This window comes from Manacus candei, unplaced genomic scaffold, assembly GCF_025592945.1.
Source record: "Manacus candei isolate 608988 ecotype Guabito, Panama unplaced genomic scaffold, ASM2559294v1 h1tg000023l, whole genome shotgun sequence".
NCBI lineage: Eukaryota > Metazoa > Chordata > Aves > Passeriformes > Pipridae > Manacus > Manacus candei.
In genome coordinates this window covers 23239192-23260926 of record NW_026138071.1, presented here as the reverse complement: position 1 = coordinate 23260926, position 21735 = coordinate 23239192, and the positions used below count along the sequence as shown (strand labels likewise).

General features: G+C 38.7%; 1 protein-coding gene across 11 annotated transcripts in view; it reads left to right on the top strand.

The window, feature by feature from the left end:
• PMS1 (PMS1 homolog 1, mismatch repair system component) overlaps positions 1-21735 on the top strand; it is a 43028-nt gene that overhangs the window by 9705 nt on the left and 11588 nt on the right. For 4 of the 11 annotated variants that reach the window (XM_051787786.1, XM_051787787.1, XM_051787789.1 and 1 more), the window contains 4 exons: positions 9670-9786; positions 13463-13585; positions 15463-15606; positions 16810-17708. In XM_051787786.1, the coding sequence (XP_051643746.1) occupies positions 9670-9786; positions 13463-13585; positions 15463-15606; positions 16810-17708 (1283 nt within the window). Of the gene's footprint in view, positions 1-2; positions 3833-5918; positions 8008-9669; positions 9787-13462; positions 13586-15462; positions 15607-16809; positions 17709-21735 lie in introns of those variants that run through there. The other 7 variants (XR_007904582.1, XR_007904581.1, XM_051787791.1 and 4 more) reach the window with 7 other exon arrangements.

The window sequence follows — 21735 nt, the reverse complement described above, 5'->3', positions numbered from 1 at the left end:
AGTGATAATGATGTGCAAGAAGGTGATCATGTGTCTTTTTCACAGTACTTACTGCAAAGATGGTGTGAAGAGTGGCGTGACAGTTGCCATTGCACGTTGCTTTTGACTGCCTGTCCTGTGGGCTTCAGAAATATGTTCTTCAATACCCAGTTCAGGCAGTATCATTCATTGTAATGGCAGAGATGGTGCTGATTTTTTAACTCTTTATTTTGCACCGCTGCCCTTTCGTTCATTTAATTTATGTAGGAAAAAAAAGGAAGGCGAGTGCGAAAGTGCTCAAATGTTTCATCACAAGAGGTCGCTCAGGAGCTATTGCTGCAATGGGAAAATTAAAGGCTTAAGAAGTCAGTCAGAAGGTGTAGTGTGTCTCTCTGGAGATGCTTTAAAATAGTCTGAAAATTAAAAACTGAATTGAACGTAAAAAAATTTGGGTGAAAATTCCTGGCTTGCTACTGATGTTGTCATTCCTTGTAAAATAAAAAGTTACCTGTTGTGTCATACCTTTTAGGAAATTTGAAATTCTGAATTTCCAATGTATAGCCACTTGCAGTAGGTCAATGTGCATTTGTTTTAGCTTATCACGAAACATGAATATTCTTTACCTTTTCCTTTACCTTTTCCTATTATTATCATTACAGTTATTAATTCCAGTCACAAGGTGTTTTTTCTATACTGATTCTACAGCATATCTGTGCTACAGTAATACTCTGCTGAATAGGGTTATTGCATGACTTTTTTTTTTTTTGGTGATGTCTTTTATATTTTTGTTTGAAATCTGCCAGTAGAAAGAATCAACTTCTTGGAATGGCTTTATTTTTTGTGTATCTCATAGATTACATATTCATTTAAAAGACAGTTTGTATATGCAATTATTCAGAGGAGTTCTTAGAATCCCAAATTCTTAAGGCTGAGCCAATGCTTTCTGTTGCAACGGAAGAAGATACACATTGGGAGTAAGATAAGGTTCTGAGGCTTAAAAGAGCAAGAAGATACAGTTGAGCTACGACAGAAGGAGACAAGGAAAGATGGATTGAAAGACTAGAAAGGGTAGTAAGTGAAAAAGGTGTAAATGAAAGTGTATTTCAAAGAAATCTTCTCAATAAATTACAAAAACAGTACTTAAAAAAAAAAAAGCCACACCAAAAAACAAAACCAAAACCACCCCCGCCAAACAAACAAACAAACAAAAAACAACCAAAAATGCCAAAACAAAAGCAAATCCTCTCAGTTTTTAAAGTCCTGTATTTTATGTGAAGGTAAAGGAGCATGGAAGGTTGGATGGAGCTTTGAGCAACCTGGTCTAGTGGAAGGTGTCCCTGCCCATGGCAGGGTGGTTGGAACTGGATGATCTTTAAGGTCCCTTCCAACCCAAACCATTCTGTGAGTCTATGAAGGCATAGCCCTCACTTTAGCAAGGAAGAGTGTAATGAGGCTGAAGTTGTCACAGAAATGTCTGTGGTTAGGCATCTGAAAGTGGTTGCCTAATTGATTCCAGCAGAAACTCATTTTGACAAGTCAGGCCTCTTTATAGAGCTGTTGAATATATATATATAATTTTACGATGCACGATACAGAGCATGCTTTATTTCCACCACATTTGGTTGGGTTTTTTTAAAAGGTGTGTATCTTATGCTTTTGAATGAAATTTCCAGAAATTTTTCTTCTTGTTCTGCTGCATTTCATATCTGTGTTTAGTTTGGAAAATATTACCATTAAGTGTGATTGTTCATAGAAAAGAAATCAGACAGTGCTCTTCCAGCCTTTATGTTGTTTTTTAGTAAGTAAGAAAATAGGTATTCTTTTATCAGTCCTCCTAGGGTTCATTTATTGTGTACTCTCCATCAGTGGGTTTCCAAGATAGGAAGTAATTGGTTGCTCTTTCTGCTCAGAATGTTTTGTTTGCATTAGCAATAAATAATGAATCACTTTGCAGATCAACCCTATGAAGTACTATTGCTATTTTGACAACTTGGATTAGCTAGTGCTCCTTCTTTTTATGAAGGTTTATCCTGCCAAGACATTCTTTGAATACTGATAATGTTGATCCTCTTGCCAGTATGGTTATGTTAGAAAGAGGTATTTTTCTTCTTTCATCACCATGTTCCTTGAAAGCATATTGAATAATGAGACAGCCAAATGGAAATAATTTACATGAGTATTCAGCAAGTTTATTTAAAGTTAATGTTATCTGAAGGCGTGCTAAGAACATTTCAAAGTCAGCCACTGCTTAAACTGCGTCAAACCCTTCAGCCCGAAATGCCGTATTCCTGCCACCTATGAGCTCTGGCTGTGTTGTACTCCAGATGGTAAAACACAGCTTTTAGGAGTTCCAGGGCTATTCCAAAAAACTTCTGGCAGCAAGTGGTTTAAATGGTGCCCATCAGCAGGTCATACCATGCCCAACTGGTCCCATGTCTTATGCAAAGTACGGGGCAGCCGTAAGTAGGCTCAGTAAATTTTCCAGTTCCTGTTGAGGAAAACTCTGCATAAGGGAATATTTTTTTTCCCAGTGTTTTTCATGCATAACACTTTGTAGCCTTGGTCACACAGGGTTCTGCCTGGAACTGTGTATTGTTTGTTTCTTGAAAGAGTTGGGAGTCAGAACTTTGTGATAAACGGTCCGTTTAAAAACTTATAGATAACAGGGGATGGTATTCTTCCCCAAACCCCTTTGTTGGTGGTGTTGACTTAACAGATGCCATCTTCATTTTTTAATTTACAGTAAGTCTCCTCTTATTTACAAAGTTGCATAATCTTAACCAATAATTTGTATCAAATAATCCCAACCCAAGGGATTTTTCTGTGTCTCTGTCCTCTGTAGTAAGTGTGGATTTTTGAGACAGAGTGAGTGCGTCAGGGTAAATTTACCATTTTTAATAATGTCAGTATACTTTGCACTCATTCATTGCGATTCCAAACTCTGCTGTAGCTGCATGTTGAAAATAAATCTGTATTGCGCAGAAATAGCAGCACATGAGCTCTGTCTTGAGTTGGAAAAGCCACTCCATTTAATGATGATAAATTAAGTCCCTCCCTAATCTGCGTGTCTGAAAATATAAAGAGGAATTATGATTAAGAATCTGCAGTGCTCTGCAGCCAACATGCTTTCATGCTGACCTGGAATACAGCTCAGTCTTTGCTTCTATTCGTTGTTTAGTGGCTTTGCTGAGAAAGCCAAACAGAGAGTTAATTATGGTGTTTTTTTGTGCTGAGGACACCTGTCCACTAGGAAATGCGCTGAGACCCTCAACTCAATTTACATCAGCCAGAGAACAGCTGCCAGATGGTAACTACTTTTGGTCACTACCAACCTGGTTGAATTTGAACTGGTGACCTAGAGGTGAAATGCTTTATATCCTATTACTAATTCCTTGAGGTTTCCAGTTTCTCATCCATCACTTTTTTCAAATGACAGCCCAGTATATGTCAGAAATCTCAAAACAATTACTGTTTCACATATGCAGTGTGTGTTGCAGAATCTGAGATGTGCCTTTAGCTCTTGCAAAGCTTTTGCACTCACTTTGTACGCTTAAAAATGGTTAGTGGAAAAAGGATATTTCCAAAGCTGCATGGGAATTTTCCCTCTTCCTTAGCAATGTACTTAGTCATAGTTAGGTATGTTATTTTTGTTAACTACTATTTTACAAAAGACTTTTAAACCTCCCATTTATTTAAATAGAATTCACTGTGATGTTGTACATCCTCTGAATGACGTATTTGGATTGGAAACCGGTTTTTGGCAGTAGTTTAATTGTTTAGGAGGTTTTATTTTTTTTTCTCCTGCTATGGAAATGGATTTTAATAGAATTTTAGAATATCCTGAGTTAAATAGGACCCACAAGGATCATCATGTTCAACTCCTGGTCCTGCACAGGAGAGCCCCAAGAATCCCTCCACATGCCTGAGAGCATTGTCCAAATGCTTCTTGAACTCTGTCAGGCTTGGTGTTGTGACTACTTCCCTGAGGAGCCTGTTCCAGTGCCCAACCACCCTCTGGGGGAAGAACCTTTTAATAGAATCATTAAGCTTGGAAAAGATCTCCAAGATCATGAAGTCCAACCTTTGACTGAAAACCACCATGCTGACTAAACCATATTGTGAGGTGCCATGTCTACTCAGTTTTTGAACACTTTCAGTGATGGTGATTCCACCACTTCCCAGGGGAGCTTATTCCAATGCTCAACCACCCTTTAAGTGAAGAAATTTTTCCCAATATCCAACCTGAACCTCCCCTGGTGCAGCTTGAGGCCATTTCCCCTTGTCCTGTCTCTGGTTGCCTGGGAGGAGAGGCCGACCCCTACGTGAGAGTGGTAAGTTGTAGAGAGTGATAAGGTCACCCCTGAGCCTCCTTTTCTCCAGGATAAACACCTTCAGCTCCCTCACCTGCTCCTCATCACACTTGTGCTCCAGATGCTCCACCATCATCTTTGTCCTTCTCTCGACATGCTCCAGCACCTCAGTGTCTTTCTTGTGGTGAGGGGCCCAAAACTGGACACAGCACTCAAGGTGCCTCACCAGTGCTGAGTACAGAGGGACAATCACTTCCCTGGGCCTGCTGGCCACATTATTCCTGCTGCAAGCCAAGATGCCATTGACCTGTTTGGCCACCTGGGCACGCTGCTGGCACATCTTCAGCTGCCATCAACCAGCAACTTCAGGCCCTTTTCCACAGGGCACCTTAATAGCCTCTTTTCCTCCAACCTGTAGCACTGCAGAGAGTTGTTGTGTCCCAAGGGCAGGACCCGACATTTTGCTTGTGTTGAACATCACACAGTTGGCCTTGGCCCATCCAAACAGCCTGTCCAGAATCCTCTGCAGATCAACACTCCCACCCAACTTGGTTTTGCCTGCAAACTGACTGAGGGTGCACTTGAGGGTGCACTTGATCTCCTCATTCAGATAGTTGATAGAGATATTAAACAGGACTGGCCCCTATACTGATCCCTGGGGAACACCACTGGTGATCAGCTGCCAACTGGATTTAACTCTATTCACCCCCACTCTCTGGGTTCAGCCATTCAGACAGTTTTTTACCCCACAAAGAGTGTACCTGTCCTAGCCATGGACTGCCAGTTTGTCCAGGAGAATGCTGTGGGAGACAGTGTCCAGGGTTTTACTGAAGTCTGGGTACACAAAATCCACAGCCTTTCCCTCATCCACTAGGTGGGTCACCTGATCATAAGAGGAGATAAGGTTCTCTGAACACCCACAGCGTGTGGTTAAAGCAGTCAAAAAACTTGTAACTCTGAGTAGTCTCTAATTCTTGAAAGGCTTTAAAGACAGGTGTTACCAGATGAAGATCCTTGGCTCCTTGTAATATCTGTTAGCTTCTCTCCTAACTTACCTCCCAGCTCTCAAATCCGAGCATTTCTCCACTGTGTCATGCTCAAGAAAGCCTTTTCATTGAGAAGGTGCTCTTGTATCACGACAGGGAAATCTGAGTAGCGAATACACTGGAATCTGTAGGATGAGCAGTGCTGTGGAACATGACTGTCTTTCAACAAATCCCCTTGATAGCTGTAATGTCTGATGCCCATGGGATAGACAGGTATGTCAGCTGCATCCAATGAGTGGAAAAGTGGTGTCTTGAGTTTCTTTACTGCATATCTTCACTAATAGTTGTCCCACCATCACTTACAGAATGGAGGGGACAACTGATTCCTTAGGGGCAAGTATAAAATATATGGGGAAAATAGTTCTGATTAGTTGCATAATTGTTCTGTAAGCTAAATTGAAAAAAAACAGTTGTGATTTCTGTTTTCAAGAGAGGTTTATGTAAGGGCTCTCTTCTAGTGAGGTAACTTACCTCTGGTTTTAAAACAGGATACCAATTATGGCATGGAGTTGAAAAACATTAACACTTTCAAGGCTGGGATTCTAAAGAATGTGGTTAAGACTTGATCTATTCTTGATCTTAGTTGACAGGTTTTCTTTCACAGCAGAGAATGTACCAGCCCTAAAGACTAGGTGTTTGTGCATCACTAAGCTGAAATGACTCTGGACATTGTACATGGACTGCTGTGTGATGTCTTTTGGTTTCCCTTGGGCTGAATTCAAACTTGAGATATTGCTGCCTGGCTTTGTTCCTGTTTGTTTACTCTCAACAGGTAGGCAGCGTTGCTTTCATCTGAAGCCTAATAAGCTATTAGGTTTTAAGTCAAGAAGGCTAAGGAATGTACTGGCCCAAAGAGATGCCAGGGTGACAGGAATTTGGAAGCATGTAAAACAAAATTAGAGAGACTGTGAAATACAGTTCTCTTTTACAGAGCTAACCCAAGTTACATTACCAGCCTGCAGTTCATGTGCAACTGCTTGCTCACCTAGACTTTTACACCCTCAAGCTTTATTACAGGATATGACTGTCACAAAACAAATTAAGAAAATATGTGGTTTCTGGGTAGTAAAAGTCTACTTTGTTAAGTTACTGCCATTAAGGAGTAATAATGGGATGAGTCAGTTTAACTTGTAGTGTCACAGTTGTACTGAAGTAGGTGCAGTTGGAAACAGCATCCAGTCCTCAGCTCTAATTAAGGTTTTCCTTTTGTCTGTGATTGAAAATCACTGTAGCTGCTGATAGAAGTTCTAAATATGAAGGATAGTTAGGGATGTGGAGTGGCTGCATTTTTTTCTCTGTCATTCCTTGGTGTCTTTGAGGAGAAAAATATTGAGCAGCTCTTAATTCTCCTTAGTGCCGTAATACCAGGGACCCCAGTGGGAAGAGGGTGAATCTTTCTCCACTCATGACACATTTTTCAAGGAATCCTTCTGGGCTCTATATATGCATCCTGAAACAATGGATGCCTACTCCATGTGTGCATGGAGTCATAGTATCATGTAGGTTGAAATGTATGTTGTCACCCTCCACAAAGCATGCACATCCTAGGGCTGCATGGGGTGGAGAGAAATAGGTACAAACAGACCTACTTATCTTCTGTACATGTGCAGTAGATTTTATACACCTGATGACATTTTGCAATATCTAGATCGTGCAATCCCCTTCAATGAAACAAGGAGAGAGGTGGGATATATTTGGCCAGCTCTACGAAACCCAAGATGGGGCATATGTAATAATATATCTTTGAGTGGGCTGTTTCTGCAGCGTCATCATACTGACTGGAGTCAGATTCTTCCTTGGCTCATCCTCGACACCCGCTTTATATGACCTAGAAAAAAAATTTCGGGGGTGTGTGGGGGATGTATTTTTAGCTAAACTAAAGGGTATAAGTAAGGTTAAAAAAATAGGGTATTGCAGGAACCTCACGGAAACAGGCACTTTCTGAAATAAGTGGAACAGGCATTGTTTCTCTGTGAATTTTTTAATGCCTGTTGATACATCTGGAGAGTCTAGAAAAATAATTTTCTTTAAATTACTAGCTCTTCCTGTGTTGTTGCTCCATAATGTGCCATCAGGGCTAAAAGTGAATACACACTGTATTCTGTGTTCCTATAATGTAGAAATGAGGAATACAGAAATTGGAAATTGCCTAGCCTCTTTAGTACGTAAGCTTTAATTTAATCTACAGTGGTAACTATTTTCTAAAAGTATGTCTGTAGTACTGAGTATTAATATCTGATAAATATATGACTAGTTGAAAAGCTAGTCTGAACTTATTACAGTATCTACTTTTAGCAAGTTTACATTTAATAAGTTCTCATTTTCCACCTTACTCAAGTGATCTTTTCACAGTTCTGAGTATCAGCCGTTTAGCGGGTCAAGCAGTGTAATAACCTTGCATTAATCAGCAGCTAAGATTTATATCTGTACCTGCAGCCTTACATTAGCATAACCTAAAATAAACAGCATGATGTTTATGTTAGTCATATAACAAGTGTCTTTCTCAGTTTGGTCACATGCATTTAATTTAAAATATATCCAGTAAAGAAAAAATCGCTTGGCACTTTGTGTTTCCATTTTAAGTAATCAATTTTAAAATAGAAGCAGTACAGGATATGTTTTATAAGAGGAGCTCTAAAGAAGAGGACAGATTCTTTCATCACTCCAAAATATCTTTGAGGAGCCTTAGAGCAGGTGTAGAGGAGAGAGGCTGAGAGGCAGCGTGCCTTGGGCAGCCCCGGGCTGTCCTTTCCCCCTCTCTGCTGCTGGAGCACGGTGGGGACTCCCTGCCAGAGCTGTGGACACCCAGCCCGTGGCTCTGCCTGCTCCTTTCTCCTTCTCCCCCTTGTCTGTTTGCTGCCCTCCCTGACGTAAATGGACCTTTATGTTTTAAGGGGTTCAGGCTCGCCCCAGGATGACTGAGCTGTGCTCCAGCATGTGCAAAGGGCTGTCAGACCAGTGTCTAGGAGCTGAATTAGATTCAGGCAGGACTGCAGAGCCCCACTTCACAAATGCTGCAGAGTGTACGTGGAAATGGAAAATTAAAGATTTGGGGAATAGTTTAGGCTCAGCATTCTCAAAGCTTTACAATTCCACCTGTCCTGTAGGAGGGGAGTATCATTTTACAGGAGCACTGTGTTCTTCTGTGGAATTCACCCCTGAAGGCCAGCAAATATCCCACGGGACAGGTGGAATTTTAAGGCTATGTATTGCATTTCTTGAGATGGGTGCTTGTGTATTTTTTTTCTCCCACGACACTTTCAGTTAACATCCTGTATCAGAATACTGTGAACTCATTTTGAATTCATTGGACACCTAGCACCTATTGAAAACATAAATTTTAACGGCACTGTAACATCTGATTTAAAGTACAACTTGCTGAATATTTTTTTCTTTTGTGTGTGAAGATTGCACATTGAAATGCACTCAGGCATCTAACAGTGACAAAAGTAAAGTGGACCTGAATGTAAGTCTGTTGCATAGAAGCAGAAAACCAACTAAGGAAATCATTTTTTATTGTTGAATCAGCATATTCAGCTAAATTTGTGACTGTGTGGTATAGGACTTGTCATTAGCAAGAGACAAAATTTCACCTTCCAAAGTAGCTAATACTTTTTGTATCCATGAGTGGACTTGACAGGTAACTTCTGTTGCAAGCTCAAGTTCACTTTGCCTTATTGTACTTATCAAGACTTTGCAATAGTATTCCAAGACATGTAGCAAATAGAGCAGTTGTTCCTTCATCCTTCTAACTTTTACAAAGTTTTCATTAGACAAATAACTGCTTTCCTTTCTAAACAGCAGGCTTGTCACAGACCTAGAGTATCCAGGTGAGGACTATGAGTGGACAGGTAATAGCCTGATCTCTACCAAAACAGCCTTTCTCTTCAGTATAAGTAACATAGGCATTGCAGTGCCCAACTTCAAATGTTGAGCACCATGTTAGAGACACATCATAAACCCTCAATTTATATGCTTGGTAAAAAAACAAAGCCTACTGTTGTGTACTGAAGAGGAGAAGTAGTGTTTGTATTGATTTGTGTTTAACAATTGCTTCAGGTACAGAAGTCCAGATTAGCCATGTAACATCCATAAATATAAGCTTTGCTTAGTTTTCCAATTGCTTTGAGTCTAAATAAATCATACAGTATGACAAGACATGCCAAAAAGTACCCTATCGAGTCGGTTAACACTGAAAGTTGTGATTTTCAGAGGGTCAAAGTACAGAATGTTACATATACAGTGTGTGTGCAGTTGCATATGCATGTTCATAGACATGACTTGAGTTCAACAAATATAATGTCAAAAATTTGACTCCGTGCCATTTGTTTCAGGCAGTTATTTGGCAGAAGACCAGGGTGTCAGATCACAAAATGGCCTGTATGTCAGTTCTGGGAACAGCCGTTATGGGCAGTATGGTACCTTTTCAGCACTGCTGTGAATATCCTGAGGTGAGTTTAAACTTCCTTCTCCCAAATTCCCTTAAAACCTGTCAATGAAGAGAGCTAAGTCAATATTCAAATAGAAGGAGACTTTGCAAAAGAGGATGTATCCCCAGACTGACATCTGATTAATGCATTTGCTTCTGTTACTGTCCTCTCCGTAAAATTAATTGGTTTGGTGATTGAAAATCCACTCCAAGAATCATCTCATCAGGACTCATGTGGCACTGATCAAATGGCAGTAAAAACAGTTGTGATGACAAATGCAGAATTGCTGATTGCTCAGAGCTGTCCAGGCTGGGATTCCTGGCCCACAGGCAGGTTGTGCTCTGATTAATATCTAAGCATTTAAATGGTTCTCATCTTCGTGGCCTCTTAGCCTTGCACTCTAAAGAGGATCCCTCAGTTTCAGTGAGAGGCACCTGAGAGGCAAAAGAAACACGTACTTAGAAGGCAAGTTATGCAAAATTTCCACCAAACATATATTTCAAGGAAGTAACTTGCTAGTTTCTAGAAAATTCAGTGCACTTGGCTTCCTTTACCCTTGTTGAAAAAGAAGGAATTCCCCATGATACTCCCTTTTGTCCAATGTTTTCAAAAATTTTTCATTCACCTTCCATTTTTGTTGAAGACACTTTTATAAAGGGGAGTCTTGCTACTATGGAACCTTCTAAGTTGCATTTTTCTGTATCTTATAGTAATAAATCTTGACCAGTCACATAGATGAGATGAATCAGTGTAAAGTCACAATGGCTGTTAAACACAACTTAGGAACGCTCCATTCAGCATGGTGTTTAACAGCATTATTCAGATTTTAATAAAAGTCTGACTACATATTTGTGTTACAGTTTAATGGCATTATTCAGACTTAAATTTTGAGTTTTTCAGAATGCTTTTAGCAAAAATGCAGTGAAATGAGGGAGAAGAAAGCAAAGTCACTTCTTGTGACTTTAATTGCTTATGTCTGACAGAACATCCAGAGCTGTTCTTACCTGAATGTAGCTTGGATGTGCCCACAGGGCAAGTGCAGGGGGCTCCAAAGGGAAGACATGGGGGTATTTAGAAGGGACTAGCTTGAAGGAGGCACTCAGGTTCTCACATTACTTCCCTGCTATATCATGAGGCATCCATATTCCTTGAATAGAAGTGGGAGAACATTCCAGCTCTCCCTCTGTCTCTAAATAGTGTGTAAAATACCACGTGCATCATTTATAGGTGTATAAGTGATCCATGCATAATGCTCACGCACAAACTGACGTTCAGAAACCATGGACATTTCTAGACTAAGCAACCAAACACTGTAAAATGACAGAATTAAGTTGCCTGTGTAGCCATTTCTTCCTCCCTTGTGTACAGGTATTGGAGTAGGTGTTTAAGGACAAGGCATAGTTTTCCTTCCCATTTAGATCCATGCCTCATTCAGTGCACAGACCAGAGGGCAGCTCTTTCATTCTTTTAACTCCTACTTGTTCATTGTGTAGCTTCATATTCCTTTGTTGCAAAGTCTGCTCTGAAGACAAAACTAATTTTGCTGATCCAGGGATTTTAAAGACTGGTCTTCAAAAGATCTCCATTGTGAACACCGAATGAAACAAGAACACATTTCAAGTTGACTCCAAAGCATGCAAACTCCAGAGCTACTTGTAAAATTAAAAGAAAACTAAGAAAATAAAAAATTGGCACAACTTTTTACATGTACTAAACAGCATTTATGCTTTTCAAGGTCCCCTGTCTTGTAAATGGATAGATTTATCTGGGCTGAAAACTTTCACACAGGAAATTTTCCTAGTATCTTCTTTTTCTATAAAGGTTAAGTTTAGCAGATACATGAGCCACAGGGAGAAAAATAACTGTTAAGAGCATTCTGCTGTCCACTCATCACAGATATATTTTGATACGTATATAAGTTGGTTTTTTTATTAAAACATTAATTTTGAAAACAGTTGATCTAATTTGAAATCAAAGATTCTGTGGTATTTTTCAGTCTTTGTAATTTTGTCTTTATACTTCATATACTTTCATAGTTGAAAATTCTAAGAAGACAAGTTTTATAAATTGTGGATAACTTTTCATACTGATACTCTGCATGGCTTTAAATAGTAACAGCAGTCAGCCATTTCTAAATCTGGCACCTTCTTAAATGAGTAATTCAGAGATTTTCAGTTTTGCTTTAATGTTTTCTGTATATAAAAATATTGTTCGAAACGAAAGGCTTTTACAAATATTTGTGAATTAGAAAAGTAACTTGAAGCATAGAAGGGGAACATTCAGGGAGGATATGCTAAAGCTGCAGAATAAAATCTAGAAGTGCTGCATGTTGTTTTCTGATAATCACCCAACAGATATTTGAGACCTCTTCAACTTGACCAGTGGTGTTTGGTTCTGCACGACGTTGCTGACCTGAACACTCCAGCTTTAGCACAGAATGCTTGTGACAAGGTCAACAGGGAATAAGGGAGCACATGAACAGAGAGCTGCTGTGACGTAGATGAATGGGAAGGACAGGCCAAATCCCAGGGATTTTAAATTCCGTTTCAAAAGCATGATAATTTGGATTTTAGTAAATACAAGGGGTTCTGCCAAAAGCAGAGCTAATGAGGTCTCATTTCTGTGTTCAGTGATCCACCCTGCTACCAGAACATTCTCCAGACTTTCCCATGTCTCCAAAATCTCCATCTTCATGATGCCTCAGTGGTCCTTCACTATCAGTTTGGGCAGGTGGCGATGGGGTGATGTGTGGGGCTGGCCAGCACGTCACTTCTTGCATGCTGATGGGTCCTGGCTTTTGAAAAGTTGCAATTGCCTTTTCCTTAGTAAGGTCATTCTTCTGAGGCTGTCCTCTCCAAACAGCTGTAAGTTATCACAGGAATTGTGGAAATATGATATCTTTGGGATTTCTGCTTCTTTATCAGATTGATTTGAAATCGATCCAACAGTTTTAGAGTTGCTTGGTGAGGGAGAAGGGGAAGTGCTGGGACAGGCAGCACAAGTCGTTGGCTGTATTTTGACCTAAAAAACCCTGTTAAAGAATCTCGACAGAAAAATCTTAAAACTCAGAGTTCAAGTTAGGTACACAAATCATGTGTTGTTTCCAAGGTTCCCTGGCAGTGCTGTGTGCTCACAGGTTCTGCTGCAGCCTGTGAATCGTGGGTGCTCAGCACTCTTGAGAGTCAGATGATTTGGATACAGGTGGCGTAGGTAAATTTAGGTGCCCTGAATAAATGCCCTGTGACAGGCTATTTAAAGGTGCCCTGTGTGTAGAAAGGGGGGGATTGTGTGTTTTGGGCTTTCCCTGTAGGGGTAGTTCACTGCTTCCTGGGCCAGGTTGGGCAGCAGTGCGTGCCTTTAGCTTGTGCAGGGCAACCCCACAGCCAGCAAACCTAAAGCTGCTGGCCTGGCTCTCCACAGCCCTCAGCTGCAGGAAGCATCCTGCTGCAGCTGGCTGTCCAAATGGGAAATATCCCAGTCAATTGGTTGAGGAAAATAGATATGAACCCGTCTTTCTCAACCCCTTTTTTTTTTTCTTTGAGTGTGTTTATTTTTTTATATTGTAACTTTCAAGAAGCAGTGCATGCATTTGAATGGCTTGGAATCCTGTACAATTGCCTTTTAAGATCTCACCTCTCAAAGAGCCTTTTTGGTTTCTCCAAAAGACTTTTGCAATGTATTTGTTTTGTCATTGCAGATAAATCTTTCTGGATTTCTCCCAAAAGCTGAATCAGATAGTTCTTTGACAAGTCTTTCAAGTTCAGAAAGGAGTTTCATTTTTATAAATAATCGTCCAGTTCTTCAGAAGGAAATACTTAAGGTAATATCTTTTATAGCTTTTAATTCAAGGAACAGAAATGTGATTTCTTGGAGGACAGAGACATATAGGCAATCTACAACCTTTTTCCCACATAAAATAGAATGCTACAGGTGAAGATACTGGCATTTACAACAGAAACTCCTTCCACAAATCCGATACTGCTGGTGCCTCAGTTCTATTCCATTTGCTGCAGTCCCCATCACTGCAGGTTATGTTTTTGGCTGTTTAAAAGAAAGGTTATTTCAGATGCTCTATGCAAGAGACCAGAACAGTTTATTCTTTCTTTGTATTAGCCTGCAGAAATCACCTGTGCAATTTCCCATAAGGGAACTTTATGTAGTTTCCTGTAAGAGAATTCTTCTGTAAAGTTTTTGTTTTGTCCACTTCTGTTGTGGGCTCGTCAAGCGAACACCCATCCTTTCCCTTTAAATTTGTGTATGCACTGGGTAGAAATGAAAGTGATAGTGCAGCAGCATTGGCTACAGCTGAGCATTGTGTAGGCAGAATTTGATACTCTTGGGTTTCTGTCACTACTGAACCTTGCAGCACTTCACTTGGAGCAGCCTTGCTGTCCTAATCCTTGCCATCGCCAGGAAAGAAAATCACGTTCATGCCAAAGTGTCCGTGTAGCTTTTAAGGTGGAGACAATGAAGTTATTTTCAGTTGGCAAGCAAAGCTTTGTAGGTGTAAACCCTGAACCTGTGTTGGTATGTTAAGAGCCAAAGAAGGCTAATCCATCTCCACACAAAATATGATGTGCTTGTTTCTTCTGGGAGTTCAAAGCTCAGCTTGAATCCCGTGACAGATGAGGTTCTTTTAACCAGAGCATAAAAACTTGGATTCAAGGTGGGATTCAGCATACTACCATACAAAGTAAAACTACAATGACCTACATGGAAAACAAGCTACACATCACTTTTAGCTCCGTGCTATGTATGGGGAAGAAGTGCTGGTGGACCTCTTGTTACTACAGTTCAGTGCCAGCTGAGGACAGACTGTGGGAATATTAAGGTTAAAATAACTTGAAAATATTTCAATAAATTCAATGTTATTTAAACAATATTTATGAATGAAAAATTAAATTTTAATCATTTTTTACACCTTCAATTTTTTTTTGGTCTTGTTAACATATTCTTTTCTCCAGTATGTATGTCTGTGGGAGGAGGGATCCAGGATACTAGAGGGGAATGCAAGGATCTTTTATCTGGTCCTTGTAGTTAACACCACCAAAATTCTGAAACAACTGAATATTTTTGTAGTCTTTTGGAGGAGTTTTTAGGAGTATTATAGAGAAAATAGTAAGAATAAGAAGAGTTTGAGAAAAGCTGTAAATTTATAACTGGGTTAATAAAAGGAACAAATTGGTCTTGTTTTGAGAAAAGAGCAGGTCTGTAGTCCAAGTGCTACTTTCTCAAACAGACTTTAGTTGGACTGAAAGAGACAGCAGTGTGGTTGTATGCTGTATGAGTCAGTTTTCTTTAAAAAACAACTAGTAGTATTGCTGGTGATGGAGGAAAGAAACACCAGAATTGCAGTCCATCCATTGCATTGCATCCCAGTTGCATCCATTGGGCACACCATATCTTTTCTTCCAGGTGCAATCAATACATTCATTCAGAATGTCCATAGTATCTTGGAATTGTTCCTTTTTTTTTTTTTAAATTTATCTGTGGAGACATGGAAACCACCAGTAACTGCCCTTTTGGTGATTTTTCTGGCATATGTGTATATAATAACCTTTTTAGCATTCCTTTAACTTAAAAAAAGCAACAAAACCAACAAACCAGTTATCCTTTTATAATGTCAGATTTTGTTTCTGTGCCTTTTTGTCTATTTTATTGCCTTTGCTGACACCTCTCTATTAAATCAATCTGTAGTTAATTCGACAATACTACAGTATGATGACACACAAGGACTGTGCTCGTTTATATCCTGTTTTCTTTTTGAATATTACTGTTCCTGCCTCTGCTGTGGATGTGAATGTAACACCTGATAAAACTCAAGTTTTGCTGCATTATAAGGTAACTAAGATTTTTACCCTGTTTTTGAGTTGTCAACCTTTTACTTATGTAAACCTAAGGGCTTTGGGGACTACAAAAAAGTTGGAAGGTAAACAGTGCCTCTGGGGTCTTTTTGTTTTGTTTTTTTTTAGTTACTTGATAGCTTGCCTTTGTCACAGGACTGTTTTGATCAAAAAGTACTGAACAGCATAAGTGGAAAATTATTCAAAATTAATTTCCCAGTTGATTTCAGATTTTTATGCTGTCAGATATATGTGTGTAGCACTTTGTTTTCAGACGCCTTTATAGTGAGGGTAGCTAAATAGAATTATGATACATGTCCCTACATAAATCTCATACTTCATATTTACACTAAGTAATCACTATTTAAACACTACATACATTAAGGGGGGGTGGACAGGAGGGGCACTGATTTCTCGTCAAACCACTATTTTGCCATTATGTGTATAGATTATTAATGACATCAATTAAGTGCCAGAGAAATTAGGAAGACTACATTAGTAATAAGGTGCTTATTCAAAGTTAATGTAGGTAGTCACACCAGTGTGTTAACAGTGTTCACAAAAAACCTTTTGTATTTGCCTATGTCAGTCTTGTAAATGTGCTCCCTGTTAAGTGCCACTTGTATGAAAATTAACACAGCATTCTCACATTTGATCTAGTTTTCCTTTGGCATTAGAAAAAGGGTTGGGTTTTTTTTTTCCCTTTTTTTTTTTTTAATTTATTTCTATTTTGTACGGTTTTGGGTGGTTTTTTTCCTTCTTAATTTCCATCATTTGGTGCAAAGCTGTTTTGGAAACATGTACAATAGAAGCACCTACACAGACACACTTGCATGGAATGGGATGTTGCTGGTGCACCTGTTTTGACTGTAAGCTTCTAATTCCGTATGAAGTAGGAATAGCTTTACCTGATAGTGGTTTAATCAGTCAGTACCCTGTTGTAAAGAAAGCAATTAAGTGATTTTGTGATATCAGAGTAAACTAGTGAAGCAGAATACCTATCACAAAATATTTGGTCCTGGAGGTGTCCAGCTGAGTCTTTTTGAGTGTGTGTAAACAACTGAAATGCAATAATCTGTCCAGATAATAATCTGAATAAGGTCACTTTTTTAATATTTTTCTGTATTCTCAGCATCTGTCAGTTACATTTTCAGGTGCACTTGTGTGTATTTTCTGTTTTGTTTCTTTTTTTTTTCCCTAGGAATCTGTCTTACTTGCAGTTGAAAATGTGTTGAAATCGCTGTATGGGCCACTACCTGCTGCAGTCCCTGGTGAAAGTAATAAAACAGATGTTACCTCAGCAGACATGTTTGTTCACAGAACAGAACAAACAGATGTGGTTGGTAATGAAATGGGACCATCTGGAAACGATGAGCTACATGCTCATACTTCATTCCTTTCACTCAGCAGTGATGTGCAAAACTGTCAAGCAGTAAAAAACACAGAGATCTGCTTAAATCATCAGACTCCTTGTGCTGATAATGTACAGAGTCACCTGGACGAGAGAGGGCCTTCTAAGAGTGATGCCTTTCCAGACAGTTCCTTAAATTTATTGGGTGAGGAGGAACAGAATGGACAAAATAGGACTGATATTCAAAGGAACAGTGTTCCTGTGGACCCCAAGTCTAAAAAGGCCAACGATGAGCATCTTTTGAGTTTTGACAATACTGATCAAATAGATAAAAATGAGGAAGCCTCAGTCCCTAAAGACTTATCTGAAATCTCTGCTGATAGTTGGAGTATGGGAAGTGCGTTTAAAGACAGTCTGGGAGACAAACTGGAACCTGTCAAGATTTTGATGCCTGAAGTTGGAGGAACAATTAGTAAACAAAAAGAATGCACTGCTCAACAAAGCAATGATCCACAAATCTCAAATCAAAACATAAAGAAAAAAAATTTGATAAGTGAAAAATTCGGCCATCTGACAGCTTATGACTTAATTAATAGGAGAATAATAAAGAAAGCAAAGACTGCATTTGAAATTTTCACTACCGAATGTCGTCCAAAATTGATAAGTGATAATCCAAAGACCAGCATGGCAGACATTCTGCTGAAGATTGAAGAGCAGTGGAAGAATTTGAGTGAAGAGGAAAAAAAGAAGTAAGTATTCAGACTGTGACTTGCTTCTAAATATGGTAGCTACCAAAGAGTCCCTTGTAATGAATTAAAAAAATTGTAAATTTCCAGTTATTTATGAAAAAAAACAGAACAGAAAAAGATTTTTGACTTTTTAAAATCAGCATCAGTGTTGTGAGTTGCCATCTTTTGCTGTGTGCAGTTGTTCACTGCTGATTTGAGTTACTCATTTTGCCCTGTACCATGGAGCAGTTGGGTAGGACAGTTTTGCTGAGTGGTTATTTAGAGATGACAGGCAATAAAGCATACTGTGTGAATCCTGCAGACTTCTGTTTTCTGAGGGCTGCCTTTGCTTTGTCACTCCTCATGATTTGTCCTTGAAAACCACGGTGATGGAGATATATATATATATATATGTAGTTCCTCCAGAGGTTTTCCAACTTTACTGCTAGAAAGTGAGAATTCTTTTTTAGGATCTTTAGTCCTCGAACATTTGGTAAAGTCCTTTCCTCTAAATTTAGTACATCTCCCAACCCAGGCTACCTCAGAATTGTATTTGTAAAACCCAGTCAAATGACAGAAGGAATTACCTTTTCCCCTAAAGAGCTATTCTAGTGCTGGTTCAGAGAATACAGTACAATTTGCATTTTAATCTGTTTCAAACAAGACCAAGTCGCTTTCTACATTACAATGTGAACAGGTAAACTCCATAGTTTTTCTAAAACAAAATGTCACTCAGTTTTTGAAAACCATCTGCCAGAAAGGAAAATATTTTAGGCTAATTTGGGATTGAGGTTGGGTTAGTTAAAATATTAGGTAATGTTGTCCTCCATATGGAACTTACCTTATGGTAAAAGATGAATTAATAACAGATTTTGAGACATTTTAAGACAGTTAAAAAAAAAAAAAGAAACACAAAACCTTCAACATTTTGTTTGTAACTTTTTAAACTGTAAAACACTGTAGGGCATCACACAAATGAGGAAAAACAGAAGTTGTTCTTCAGTAGTTTTGCATGTAATTGATTTGAATGCATATCATGATTTGTAGCAGAAAGTTTGGGAGATGAAAATTTGATTCTGGAGAACAAACTCATTGGAAGTGGTGTGAAAATATGTTTTCTTCATATTGTGGGAGCAAGGAGAAGGGAATTAAAGACCATTGAAAAGGAAACTGTACTAGCTAAACAAGTGTAATTTTAACACCAATGAGAGATTTGATTAGGAGAATGTTAAGAAAGAGAAGCCATACCTGTTGAATTACTGTTATATATCTTTTTCCTTGACTTCTTGACTTTCTTTCAAAACATCTGCTTTGTTCTGAATACCAGCTATATCAGAGCTCAGTAAAACCTTTTTTTCTAGCTTCTGATTTACTTAATTTAAAGCTTACTAAGTAAGCAACATACTGTGGTCACAAAACCATACATGTGACAACGTATTTTGGCCATCTCTGCATAAGCAGAAATATTAATTTAATAGTAGAAATCTACTCTAATTATGTTCACACTTTTAATGAAATGAAACAAAAGATTCTGCCAGCTGTTTCAGAAAATTTTAATTTGCTCTGCTTTAGCTTTTGGGATTTCATGGTTGCTCTCCTGGTACAACTGTTATGTTAAAGAGTGTGCCTACAGATTAACTCTGCATTAGTTCAGGAAGGAGACCTCTCTGGTAATGAAGTTTTCCTTATATGTAGGACTGAATGTAGTTTAGTCTCTCTATATATATTTTCCTTATGCATAGGATTGAATGCCATGATTGTTGAAGCAAATGAAAAATTTACCCCTAGTTGTATCCATACATTTCAGCTTTGATTCTTTCAGCTTCTTTCCACTTTTAATCCCTTAAAATTGCCTCAGGGAATATCAAATAGGAAGAGACACGCAGACAACTTCTCCTGCAAAGCAGCAGTCCAGAAGGACTTGTGGCAGAGAACATTGCCTACCAGGTACTCTGGATAAATTGGGCCACCTAGAGGTAACAGCAAATGTCTATAATCAGGGCAGCCCAAGTGCCAGTGCTCTGCTGAGCACACTGTACCTCCAGCTTCGTGCATCCTGGCTGGCACAACACCACATTTCCTGGGCTCCAGCCCTCCATCCTTCTGTGATAAAGTCATGCCTTTTGCAATGGGTGTGCATGGTTTCAGCATCCCTGTTTCTCTCTGTGGCCCCTCCAGCAGGTCTAAATTAATTTAAATCCCTTTTGGGAATAGTACAAGCAACAGATGTCTCGTAGTGACACAGGATGGCCTTTTCAAAACAAGCCAGCATTTATTACACAACCGGAATGTAAAATGTTATGGTCTTTAGGTTATAATAGAAGGGGAAAGCTCCCATGCATGTCCATGTTGGCAGCATCACATATCCCCCTGCTTTGCAAAGCCAGGATTTAATTTCTTGCACTCACTCTGCTCTTACTTAATACAGCTGGCCTTAATGTTTCTTGCATATCAGGCTCAGGTAGGAGTGGGAGAAATCCCTCCAAGTGCCATAACAGTGGCAGGAAGGTGTAGGAAAAGTTCAAAGCTACACACACTTTATCATGGGACTAACAAATCGCCTTGTCAGCACTCTGCAGTAATTCTTCATGAGTATATTTGTGCCTTGGGAGAAATATTATTTTAGGTAGCGTGGTCTTTGCTGTCAGAGTTTGCTCCAAATACTCAAATTCAGATTATTTGTCTTATAAAGTCTGAGACATTTTATATTAAAAGAGTTTTGTTATATGCTAAATATTTTGTTTGGGATTAAGATGCAAGGGGAAAAGAATATATTGTGGATCCATTTTTTTAGTTAAAGCAAAGCTGCCTTTTAAACTAGACTTCATTCTAGTCTTCCACTCTGTCCTTACACCCATTTTTGCAAATTTCCTTGGCTTTAGGTTTTGTAGCTTCAGAAAAGGATCTTGAATTTACGGTCTTAATTCCCAAAGCAGAGGAGAAACTATTCTTGTTAACACTTGTTGATTTTACTTGCCTCTATGGAAGGATTTTTAAAAAGGCAAAGGTGTTCCCTCATAGTTTGTAAACCTACAGTTTTTCCTTGATTCTCAGCAAATCACTGGTAGTGATGTGTATGAATCTGCAAGACCCTCACAATCAGAGTTTGTAAGGCTGGAATTTTTCTGGTAGCCGAAAATGACAGGCAAGTTGGAGTTTGTTTGGAAATGCTTTCATTTTGGATTATCAGTGTATCACTGAAAGCTCAGTTCTCTTACAGTTAAATATTTTCCTGCGTTACAATTGGGTCTATTCAAAACAAAGTATTTATTGATCTGGTCAAAGCTATAAATGAATTTGGGATTTTAAAAATATTCTGTTCAAGTGATTTCGTCCATTCATTTTAAAAGGAGCAGATGTTTTTTATCTTAATGTTTGCTCCATATTTTCTAGGACATGATTTATTGCAAGAAACTATTTAAGCTGACTTTTTTAGTTAACTAAATATTGGTACCATATGTGAACGCTAGCACATCATAATTAATTGCAAATGGTGACCCTTTTGTTGACCTTAATTTTCCAGCATGCATACACATAATTGAATCAAACTGTTCTAGCAAGTAGCAATAAATAAGTATGACCAGCTAAAGTACTTATTTCCAATACTTATATATGATAGTACTATCTTTTTTTAATTAAGATCAGGCTGGTTTGAATTGCCTTCTAGAATTCAGAATATCAAATAAGGGCAAAAAGAAGTTCAGCAAATCACATCTTTTTCTTTCAAAAAGTAAGATTCATATGCTGTAGACAAGCATAGACCTGGCATCTATAAAAGTTTAGCTATCTTCCTGACATTTATCAACTCATTAAGAATCCATTCATGTTGTAGAGGCTTAGTAAGTAATGATGTTTTAACCATTTAGACAGCATTTAGGAGTAGTTTGTTATTGAGTGCTTTTTGAAAAATCTGTAAGTTTATTAGTTACAGGCTTCTGTGATAATAGTACATATTCTGTATTCTTACACTTTATGTGGTTAATTTTAGTCCATTTGTAATCAATCAATACTTTTATTAAGTAAAGCTTGAGGCTTGTGAAATTATTCA